Source organism: Trachurus japonicus, chromosome 6 (assembly GCF_045865225.1).
Source record: "Trachurus japonicus isolate A0001 chromosome 6, Traja_1.0".
NCBI classification, from domain to species: Eukaryota; Metazoa; Chordata; class Actinopteri; order Carangiformes; family Carangidae; genus Trachurus; species Trachurus japonicus.
Genome location: NC_140912.1, coordinates 19643964 through 19655989, shown reverse-complemented (window position 1 = coordinate 19655989; position 12026 = coordinate 19643964). Strand labels below are relative to the sequence as shown.

Below are 12026 nucleotides of genomic sequence, written 5' to 3'. Positions count from 1 at the left end.
GTTAATATATTCAGTTGCTGTCATTACTGTTCATTACTTGTTTGCTGGCTGGAGATTTTAAAGCTTCAGTGCCATGGTGCCAGGGTTGATGTGGCACTGCCAGGGAACACAGGTGCTCTCATAATCCAGTAAAACATACCCAACCCTTATCCTACAAAGAGTCTATTGTTACTTTTCTTCTCTTCTCTATCACATTCATAAAACGGGTCAGGATAAAGAGTAGTATACTGTACAATTAGGGAATGTTTTAGTTTGTGGCTGCTTTTTTCTTGTTTTTTTATGCTCCTCTTCATATCAACAGGTTTATGATGCTCAGTCTGGAGCATCACCATTCTTGTCGTTATGACTACGTGGAAGTCCGAGATGGCGACAACATCAACTCAGGTGTTATTGGACGATTTTGTGGAAACAACAGACCTGCCCCTATCCACAGCTCTGGCAACAGTTTGCACATACTCTTTGTGTCTGATGGTTACAAGAACTTCGATGGATTCTTTGCCATTTTTCAAGAAAGCTCGGGTAGGTCAGACTCCTGCATCAGGTCACAGCAATGACAAAAGTACCACTAGTAATATCCATAACAAATCTTTTTTAGTTCCACACTCGCAAGGATCTGACGCATTCCATACCCCTAATCTCACCCCCTTTGTTGCTTTATAGAGTACACCTCATCTCATAAAGGTATAATCAATGAACAAAGGGGCCTTTTGGGGTCTAGGCGCCAACAGATGCAAACAGTAGACGAAAGAAGTTTCCACACCTCCTTATTTCCACTGGTCAGACTCCAGTGTAAAAATATATAAGCTTTGGCTTTGACTGACACCTTCACAATTTGGCAAATGCCTAAATGGGCCGTTGAAAAAAATGAGGTCTGACCAACATGTCCGCACTTTCCAGAAATGTCCTCATTCTCAATGTTTAAAACTTACAAGCGGACATGCACACACGCACACACACACACATACGTACGCATGCACACACATGCACACACACACACACACACTTTACCAGTGGCAAAGCCAGAACTAGTAAAAGTAAACAGAGGCTTTCTGTGTGAAATGACATTTAAATGGCACCAGCTTGACTATGAATCCCTTAATATAGTTTGGTGTGAACAGCCATTCCCTTTGGCATACAGATAATGTCATTCTATTGCTGATAATACATTCATTTTTTTCTTTTTCTTTTTGTACCCTAATACCTTACACGTGCCGTCACAGCTTGCAGTTCCTCTCCTTGCCTACATGATGGGACTTGTATCCTGGACACTTCTTACACGTACCACTGTGCCTGTCTGGCTGGCTACACAGGCAAGAGGTGTGAAAATGGTGAGTTTGTAACATGACTACATCCCTACAGTGTGATCATCCTTGAAAAATACTGATATTATATGTTTTAGGGAAAAATCTAAGTGAGGAAAGACAAAAAAAACAAAAAACAGGCAGGTTCTTCTTTGTGCAGCATGCTGTGGGCATGACCTGGGTTTTCCGTCTCATGAAGTATCAGAGAGACATGCATAATTCTATTGACACTTACGAAATCCCATAATTATTTTATTAGTTTTCTTCTGAAATCAGACACACCTAGTTACAGTAAACTTACTGAGAATTGACTTCTTCCTGTTGTTGCTATCCGGAGATTGTCGGTGATTCACTGTCACGAGGGAGGGGTCTGTGGTTTGGACTGAGTTCAGGCCAGCTGCCTCATTGTCCATAGTCAGCTCCATCTTTGGTTTGGGCCAGTCACCTTTCAAGAAATATGAACTAATTTTCAGCAGAAGGGCTGCAAATCCAGATTACCACCAAACAAATATGTTTGCATGACATTGTGTTTTTTGAAAATACTTTACCCTACCCTAAAATGCCCTACTCACAGTACACCCTCTGCAAGATCCTGCAAACCCATTCGCTGTTTTTGTTTTTCAGATGGTGTCGTTTTTACTGCTAAATTTGAGTCTATGAAACCAATGGTGAAGCAATTCTACTTCTATAACACAAGGCAGCTTTTCCATTGGAGTAGGCACCCCCCAATAAAAAGACAGGCGTTTCATTCCACACAGTGTGCATTCATTCATATTCCCATGAGGAATCCTCAGATGTTAATTTTAATGGAAAAGAGCTGGAATAACACTAATCTCTCAGATTTTGAAGAGGAAACATAGAAACATGTTTGCAGCCAATGGAGAATTTTAAGTACAAACCTGACATCAACTGTATTTTATATCTGCACTAATCAACCTGTCATCTGCTGTAAGGCTGTGTTAAATCTCATCAGGTATGGGAGAATGTGACATATTATTGCAGAAACTCACAATAGGAAATAGGTTGTCTTTTTTTTTCTTGCTCCGGCACAGTTTAATCGATTTTTGAGTCTAATCTGTTTTGGAGTGCATTATTCAACGTACAGTAGCTTCCAGTGCATTTATGAAAGGAATGAAGATTCACTTACAGCATGTGTGTGATAAACACAGTGTTAGCATTCCTCCATAATAAGCCCAGACTCATCTCATTCTGTCTGTGGACACAATCTGACATGGAAGATGGATCATTTAGCAAAACACAAGAATGCGTACATCACCTCAGGGTGCTTCTTTTTTTTTCTTTTTCTTTTTCTTTTTGAACAAAACAAACACATTCAAAGGAGGTCAGCTACAGTTGACTTTTCCACTATTGGTTAGCCAACAGCATTCTCCATTGCCTAAGGGACTAAAGGTTGGAAATGCCGTAAGGCCCAAATGCCAGATTATAGGGAGGGTTCCATGGTTTTGGACCCATAAAACCACAAACATTACATTTCATAGATCTGACCTAATTCAAAGTCAACAACACAGAAACCCCCCCGAGGGACCATGTCACATGCTGTAATAGTATGATGAATGTGGTGTTAACATGTGTGTTTGAGCTTCTGCTAACTAACACATTTGTGAGCACACTTGCAGTTTGTCTTCAGTATAGAAATACATGCTTCATTCACAAAATACTAAAGCAATTACACAATAAATTCCCCATTTGTGACATAGATAGTTTTTTTTTTGCACTAGGTTGTCATATAACAGAGTTACACATGGTATTCCACAACCACATAACCAATCTTTACTATCCCACTTCATAAAACCCACTTTTACAGCACTGGAAAATTGAACAGTTTGACTAAAGCTCTTTTATTGCATCTATTTCTTCCTCATTTACAAGCAGTGTGTGAAAGTCTTGCTGTGACCTGTTCACACTTTACCACAATTGGTGAAATTATTCATTAATAGGCCTCAAAGGTATCAGGCAGTGCGTTTAAAGCTCAGGACATCTTTAAATCTAGAGTAATGAGTGTGAGAGCTGAGACTAGTTTGTGGGTTACCTGTCTGACCTGCGAACGCCAGAAGGCATTGAATTCATTGAGGGTCTATTTGTGTGGTCTTTTACAGCAGAGAGGGACAATAAACTGATGTGAAGGAAATACTAGACATGCCTCCTAAATCTTCTACACATCCTGATCTTGTAATTCAGCCCAAAAAAAAAAAAGAAAGAAAGGAAAATAGTGCAACCTGTGTTCATACATACATGCCTGTCTTTCCACTCAGTGCTGGGATGCCGCCGGCCTCCTGTGCCTACCCATGGATCCACCGAGGGTGTGTTTCACTACTCAGGGGCACGGATCACTTTCCGCTGTGATCCTGGGTTTGAGCTGCGGGGCTATCGTACTGCCATCTGCCTGAGTGATGGTACTTGGAGTGCACCTGCCCCAGAGTGTGGTAAGACAATGATGCGAATTGTTGTTTTTTCTATCACGTGATAATAACTTGTGTTTCGGGAACGTTATATGTGTCTCATTTGCTTGTATTTGGATGCCATTTACAGTATGCTGCTCCTGAGATGGCAAAGATTGTGGAAAATGTCTTTTCAGCGTCTAAAGGTCTGATTTTCTTTCCGGTTTCCAGTGCCAGCGGAAAGAGTCTGTTCCCTACCTCCCAAGCCAGCACATGGGAATCACTTCTTGGTTTATGGACCGAATGACGTCCTGATTGCGCTACAGTACCTGTGCGACCAGCCCTATGAACTCAGTGGGATCTCCCAGAGAACTTGTCTTCCTAACAACACTTGGAGCGGGATTCCTCCTGTTTGCACCAAAGGTCAGACTCTGAAATTGCTGTTATTCCAGAAAATAAAACTGTTAAGTCTTTTGCAAATAGTTTATTTAGATTTTGCCTTAATGATGGTATCAGTTTTTAATGGATCATCAATGCCTTGAGACATCGAGCCACGGGACAACTTTGAACAAAAAGCTATCTGACAATTCAGCAACAATCTTTTTTTTTCTCTCTACTCACAGTGAACAACACTCTCACTGAAGCAGATAAGGAAAACAACAAAGCAAAAAGCACTGAAAGTGGCCAAGAAACCAAAACATACAGTGACAAAGATATCAACACACCTAAAGAGAAGAGTCAAGAGAACACTGCTGGAGAAAAAGAAAGTCCTAAAGGGAAAGATATAAACACTGAGCATGAGAATACAACAACAGTTGACAGGGAAGATAAATACACTGGGACCATTCCAGAAAAACCTGTGGCTGAGGATAGGAATGAAGAGGAAATAAATACTCCATCAGAGAAACCTGGTGGAAGCACCAAAGATAAAGTGGATAGTAAAGACACAGATAACAGCCTGAACACAGTTGAAAAGAAAGAACCAGAGGCTGTAACGCCGCCTGAGAAAAAAGAAGACAGTCCAGACATAAATGTGGGCACAGGAAAGACTGATATCACAGAGATAGTTGTGATAAAAGACAAAGGGCAAGAAGAGCAGGGAAGAAAAGAGGGTCAGGTGAATGGAAAAAGGGATCCAGACAAAGTGGGCCCTAATGATACCAAGCTGAGGACTGTCATATCTGAGGGTGAAAACACAGTAGAGATATTTGAACTGGAAATGACAAAAAATAACACTGTTACATATGATACAAAGGACACAAAGAAAGAAAATAATACCATTGGTTCTCCAGAGCCTGGGAGGAAAATCATTCCCACTAGAGTCAACATTACACAGTACATCCTGTACAGGGGGGGAGGTGAAGACGACGGGAAACCAAAGGAAAAAGCAACAATTAAAGAGGATAAGACAGAGAAGGATCCTGCTGAGAAAACAGAGGAGGAGTTGGAGAGAGAGAAAGAGGAGAAAGACAAAGAAAAGGAGAAAGAAGTGAACCAAAGCTTCAGTGGTAAGAAGCTTATTTAGAAAAACTAATTAAAATGCACAGTACCCCAACTTTTCCCTGCCGTTTACCTCACCTACCGTCTGTTCCCCTCCTGCAGAGAAAAGCTGCCCTCCTCTCCCGCGACTCTACCACGGCTACCACCAGGTGGTGCCAGGGTTGGAGCCTCAAACAGTGGAGTTCTTCTGTAACCACTCTTATGCTCTCAGTGGTGATACCCGACGTAGCTGCCAGCCAGATGGTACCTGGAGTGGCAAACAACCCCTCTGTATCCGAGGTACTGCCATCTGTTTTGTCACTGATTCTTTAATTTGCTTAATTACTAATGAGCATATTAGCTGGCTGCTGGGAGACCTGTGGAAGCAACCTGCATTATAACATCCCACCAGCCTTTTTTTCTTTTTCTTTTTTTTTTTTTTAGCTAATATGTATAAAGTTCTTAAGCACTGAATGTTAAATAAATGCTAAATGCTAATGTTAAATGGTGGAGAGTAAAACCTTCTTGCAGTACAGTAATCCATCAAGCCTGGGGCTGTAAATATTAATTAGTTCTTAATGGATTTTGGCCTGTCTGCACTGCAGCTCAGTGTGCCAAAATGTAAGTGGTTGAACCGTCTATTAGCTTGAATTTAACAACTAGGGATGACGCAGCCAAGGGTTTTTTTTTCAACCTGGCAACCCAGAAGTTGTTCTTATTAAGCTTTTACTTTTTTAAGGTAAACAGCTTTTATAGATGACGTCTTAAAGATTATGTCAAACTTTCTCTCTCTCTGAATGTGTGAAGAAACAAGCAAACAGTTTGACCCTGTTTCCAGTTTATGCTAAACTAAGCGTACAGAAATCAAAGTGGTACCAATCTAATTCTTGGCAAGAAAGCAAATACACAAATGTCAAACTAATCATTATTAAAGCCATTATTGGCAGTGTCTAAAACCCTTGTAAAGTAGCATATGTCTTACAAGACAGGACAGTAGTATCATTAAATATGTTTTACAATTCCCCTCAGTCAAGTCACAGTTCCACTCTTTCTGTTTCTTGAATTTCCAGTAGCTCCATTCAGAACACATGAGATTCAATGTGTATAATGTTCTGTATGTGTATGTTCATATATATATGTTATATTTGCAGCATGTCGGGAGCCCAAAGTGTCAGAACTGGTTAAACAAAGAGTTATGCCCCCTCAGACACCATCCAGGTAAGTTTACAAATGCATATAGAAAGTTCCAAGTGGCTGAATAATTCTTCTGTGTTTGTCTTTCTACACTCACATTCAAAAGAATGTACTCAACCTAAGGGGTATGTCTACTGTGCACACCCCTGGTTTCTTCTTTTCCTCAGAAAGACACCCGTGCACAAGTTCTACTCCTCTATGCTGGGCCGACAGCTCCAGTCTGACGGCCCCACCAAGGGCCCCCCTGTACTCCCCCAGTTGTCACCGGGCTTCCACCACCTTTACACACACATTGAGTATGAGTGTGCCTCTCAGTTCTACCAGCACTCTGGCAGTTCTCGTCGCACTTGTTTAAAAACAGGAAAATGGAGTGGGCGCCATGTCTCCTGTTCACCAGGTGAGGGCAGCAGAGGACTATTACTTAAATGACTACTGCGAGTAACAGCAGGATAAACATGCTGACACTTATTTCAATTAACATCCGCATATCTACAGTGGGATGTAGATACAACATTAATGTCCATAATGGAGACATAAAGCAGCGCCCTCCACACATATACTCACTGCCTTTAATTGCTGAGACTGAGTAATACCATGTCAGCTTCTTCACCCGTCTCTTAGGAATTCTTACTAAGCCACAGAGCTGTAGCTCTCTCATTACTAAGTGAAAGTCCCATTAGCCGTCTAGTACAGCAGAGATATGAGACTGAGGGAAGAGTTCAAAGCATAAGCATATTTGATAATAGAAGAGATTTTGTCCTGGCTATACCACATGTCTCCTCTTTATTCATGAACAGCAACAGCACCTCTGGTCAAAGGTTTAAACACAGTCAATGTATCATTGATTCCTCTGTGAAGGCCCTTGTTGACAAAGCAGCCATTCATGCATGGAAAGATTCACTCAAGTAACTTGATGATACAGGATATCCTTGTAGGGGAACCAAGTAGACAGGTGGAGTTGGTCATACTTGTTTGACATATTTGGAGCATGAGTTCTCAGTTTACATAAGCCTTCATTTGTTGGGTTTCTTGGTATAAAAAAAGCAAATTAATGATACTGCTTATTATACTGTGTCTGAATTGAGTCAACACTCTATCAAGAAATGTTACATAAATATCATCCCATAAAACCAGCAGTCTGCATAAGCTTGTTTTGCTCAGATTGTTATGCATGAAGTCTTTTACCACCAGGACTTATAGCTCAAGGTGAGAGACACTTGCATCTCTGAGTGGAATGAAATAAAACTGGACCAGCCACTTTAATTAACATATAGGAATCATTGAATGGACTCATCATGAAAAGACGTTGTGTCTGTAGGCAACTTTAAAGCAGATAACAGCGGCACGGCCGTTTCGGCTAATGCTGTGTTCAAGGCAGGCTTTTGAAACCGTAAGTTACAGCTTCAAGTCACAACTACGACTTGGTAGCGTTCCAGGTAACCCGTAGCTCGTGTTTTTACCGTCCTGTTGTCTGTGAAAGTTCCCTATAACGGCCACTCGTAACTTCCGACCCGTGAACTCGTACCAGATCGAACTGGTATGACTTCACAGGAAGGAAAAACACAAAGTACGAGTTTCCTTGAACGCACCATGAGTTAGCAGCCCCCGCCCTTGTCAGGCATCAATTGGTCCTCGTGCTACGTCACCACATTCACGCGCATCCCTTGGCTGCACACACAGCCCTTCATGCCGTTCTCTCTCCTCATTGGATAACACTTGTATCCCACAAGGAAAATTTTCTCCTCGGGTTACAGCAGAGCAGAGTGACGGAGAGACTCGTGTTTAGGCTGAAATACTTCATGTAAGTGATTGCTGACGGAAAATAGGACTATTTAGGACTTATATTAACAAAAACATTCCACTGATATCTGCTTTAATAAAGGAGCTTTGGACAATCTCTAAACAATTGCAGTAGAGTCGTCACATTCTAGCTGCTCATAGTATTAAGGGACAAAGTAGCAAAGGCATCTTAGAAGTAAAAAAAAGTCTGTTTATTCATGGCTGTACTTAAAAGGGATAAGACGTTCAAATCCTCCCTCTGTACATTTTATGCACATTTTGTGGAGGGTAAGTAAACGAATATACTATGTCTATGCTGATGGACCATTTAGAGATTTTCTTTAAAAAATGATTCAGTGCACTAAGGCTTCCTTCATGAATTAGAGACTCTCGCATTTGACATCTTTGCCACTGCTTAGCATTTTGGCAAACCATCTTTAAAATAGCAGCTTATGTGCAAATTTAAAATAGAAGCTCAACAATTCATAGACAATCTCCCAGCAGTAAATGTTGACACAGTCTCAGTTCAAGTCTAAGTCTCTTTCCTATCATCCTGCCCTCCCCTTCATCACGGTCTCCCTCTCATCCTGTCACCTCTTTGGCAGTGTGTGGGAAGCATCCCACCTTTGACCCAGAGAGGCCAGAAGAGGCTCACTGGCCTTGGCTGGCAGCCATCTACCGCCGTTCCACCAACGGCATAGAGACCAAGGTGACCAAGGCAGACAGCCTGGCAGGGTCCCTGAAGAAGGATGGCCGTGCGGGAACTGGCAACCACGATGAGGCTTCTGACTGGCAGCTGGTGTGCAGCGGGGCTCTGGTGAACCAGCGGAGCGTGGTGGTGGCAGCTCACTGTGTGACAGAGCTGGGGAAGGTGTATCCTCTGGATGCAGCAAAGATCAAGGTGGTGGTGGGGAAGCATTATCGTGATGATCGCAGGCAAAGTAAAGGTCTCCAGCACCTGAGGGTAAGCTACTATACTGGATGTCTCCCTATTAGTTTACTGATGAAGGCAGTTTATGATATATACAACCTATATGACAAATCCAAACTATACAGCCCACATTTTACATTTTATCTATAGCAAACGCTATAGCTAAGTAATGTAAAAGCAGGCTAAAACACGCTGAATATTTCCTGGTTTAATAGTTAGTCCTTCCTCACATTTTCAGCTTGTTTTCTTATATTCCTCTTTATCAAACATTTAAGTCAGTGTCTTTCATTTTTAGGTTGCCTCCATCGCAGTTCATCCAAACTACGACCCCAATATTCTGGACTCTGACATGGCTGTGGTCAAGTTATTGGACAAAGCGAGGGTTGGGGAGAAGGTGCTGCCCCTCTGCCTCTCAGAAAGCCAGGCAGAAGAGGTGACCTCTGGACAGGGACTTGTAACAGGCTGGTCTCCGCTGCCTGATTCAAGTTTAGGCGGCGATGAGAGAGCGAGGGTCGGGGTGGTTCAACTCGCCGACATAGTCCCGTGTGAGCAGCAGTATGCTCGTAACGGCGTGCCGGTCAGTGTCACAGACAATATGCTCTGTGCCAGCCAGAAGCCTGACTACGGATCCTCTAACATATGTCCGTCTGATACCGGGGGAATCCTCGTCCTCTCTGCCACAACTGACAACCGAGCCACCAGCAATCAAAATCCCTCTCTCGGCTTTGCACAGGGGCAGAGGGAGAGCAAAGGGCTGTGGAGGCTGCTGGGACTGGTGAGCTTTGGTTATGACCAAGGGGAGTGTGACCCCGACCTCTACACAGTCTACACACATGTAGCCAACTTCAAAGACTGGATAGGGAATAATATGAAATAAAAATCTACTGTCTGACTCACCTTATACTTCAAAAATATTTAAAAGCCTTTGTATCTTATTGTCCTCTCCCTTATGTTTGTCTGCTTTCAATCTTTTTGTCCTCTCTAAGCTTTTTTTTTTTTTTCATGCACAAGGGCATTTTCTTACATAATGCAGAAGCAACACTGGACAATGCAGTGCTCTAACTGAAGGGGGTGCTAACACATCAGATGTGCCGGGCATCAACCTTTTATCAGAAGACTTTAACTCTTCTTTTCAGGTCCCTCAGCCTGAGGTTACAGACTTGAAAGTGACCAGAAAACCATGTCAGTCCTCTGGCGGACTCTGGTTTGTATTGTAACTCATTGGTCTGTATATATGTTGTAATGTACTGAGTTATTCTATCACTTCATACGACTCCAGAGATGTATATATTGTATTGAAATACCGAAAAATGAAGACGTTTGTAATTAAAGAAAATATGGGGGTAAAATCTTGTCATGAGTGTGATTGATTTTCATTATAGTGAGAAACTTAGCATGTGCAAATACTTTTACTGAAATGGGAACAAAATTGAATCGTGAGATGTGTTGTGTGATGTGAAAAGACACACCTTATATTTGCTCCATGGTGCGCACAGTGGGTTTGCGCTGTGAAGCAAATGAATCCAGGTCAGATCAGTACCGCCAGAGACCATAAGCGGAGCATGTTACTCACAGATCAATTCTCTCTGCTGTGCTCAAATTAAATCAATTACTTTCATTCTGACCCTCCTCCATTATTCAGAAGAGAGTTTACATAGTAGCTGTGCAGGTTGTATCAACTTCCAAAAGGGGGCAATAAAGAATAATTTCACTATGATTAGCAGTGTCACTAGAGATGCTGGGCTCTGATTGTTGGTCCATTCATTTTTCATTTCAAAATAGCTGAAATTATAAATTGCTTTATGTGAGCAATTAAGGAAAACAAAACACAGTACAATAAAACAAAAGTGAAACAATTACATACACTAACCCAGAGAAGACACCCTATGAAGATATAAGTCAGCAAGCCTCAGGCAGGAAAGTAAAAACCTTAACATATGTGAAGGCAAATCATGGACCCATGGAAAAACGTTGCCATTGTTAGCTGTCATATCTCTGATGGGTCAATTATGTTTCTATCTCTGCAGATAGGGTTAAGCGACAGAATGGGACCAAATCAAGTGTGTAAGAAAGAGAAAAGCAAGGGTGTAATTGTTCAGATCCCTGTGGTGGAGTGGCTCATAAAAACAGCAGTTTTCAAGGACCATGCTTACAAATATTTTTTTGTTTTGGTGTAGTTACAGGGCTGTCTCTAGCAATCCAGCGGCACACTGCAATTTTTGTGTCACAATTCCATGTTTTACATTTTGCTGCTCACCGCTTCACATAATGCTGAAAGTTCTCTATCATTTTTATCATAACTATAACTGGTGGAGATTGTAAAAAGAAAAAAAGCATTACATGACACCAGACATGTCATTAAGGTAGCAATGATGGTCTTAAGAGCTTTTAAAGCCATCACAGTTAAGGGCAACTACATTAAGAAAAGGTAGACATTTCTATGTACTGTAAATTGCGGCTGTGCTCACACTCAACTGAAGCCTTTCGTCAGTGCATCTGAAAACTTACAGTGCTCTGTCGATAATATTTACCCCCAAAGTAAACCGATGTAAACTCTTGTCTCTTGTGAAGTCTTTCTTCAGAGAAAACCTGTCTAGATCAGTCTCCCCTGGGCAAACAGCTGGTCTGTGACTTTTTTTAAAAGATATGCCACAAAACGTATCACATTACACCTGTCACTCATAAATATTCCATTCAGTTTCAAACTGTGATTTATTTCTAAAAGCATGACTTGGACTGCGCCCAGAATATATAATACATTTTTTTTTAAAAACCTTATGAGCCTGAGCATAGCCTGAGGTCATGCTCAACATTTTCCCTGATCTAATGTTCTTACCAGAGGCAATCCGCACTGTCAGAGCCTTCGACTGGGAGAGCAGTATTTTCAAGATTCAAATTTTAAAGTGGCATTTTGCAAAGCGTTATTTGTTTTTATTGTACTTC

At 41.6% G+C, this 12026-nt stretch overlaps 1 protein-coding gene across 2 annotated transcripts in view; it reads left to right on the top strand.

Annotated features, from left to right (window-relative positions):
* pamr1b (peptidase domain containing associated with muscle regeneration 1b) overlaps nt 1-10432 on the top strand; it is a 49617-nt gene extending 39185 nt beyond the window's left edge. Inside the window, exons 5-14 of one of the 2 annotated variants that reach the window (XM_085779628.1) lie at nt 302-519; nt 1221-1328; nt 3575-3745; nt 3932-4123; nt 4324-5208; nt 5303-5479; nt 6331-6397; nt 6541-6770; nt 8758-9116; nt 9379-10432. In XM_085779628.1, the coding sequence (XP_085635754.1) occupies nt 302-519; nt 1221-1328; nt 3575-3745; nt 3932-4123; nt 4324-5208; nt 5303-5479; nt 6331-6397; nt 6541-6770; nt 8758-9116; nt 9379-9960 (2989 nt within the window). In that variant the 3' untranslated portion in view covers nt 9961-10432. The remainder of the gene's footprint in view (nt 1-301; nt 520-1220; nt 1329-3574; nt 3746-3931; nt 4124-4323; nt 5209-5302; nt 5480-6330; nt 6398-6540; nt 6771-8757; nt 9117-9378) is intronic. The other variant, XM_085779629.1, reaches the window with a different exon arrangement.
* The last annotated feature ends 1594 nt before the right edge of the window (nt 10433-12026 follow it).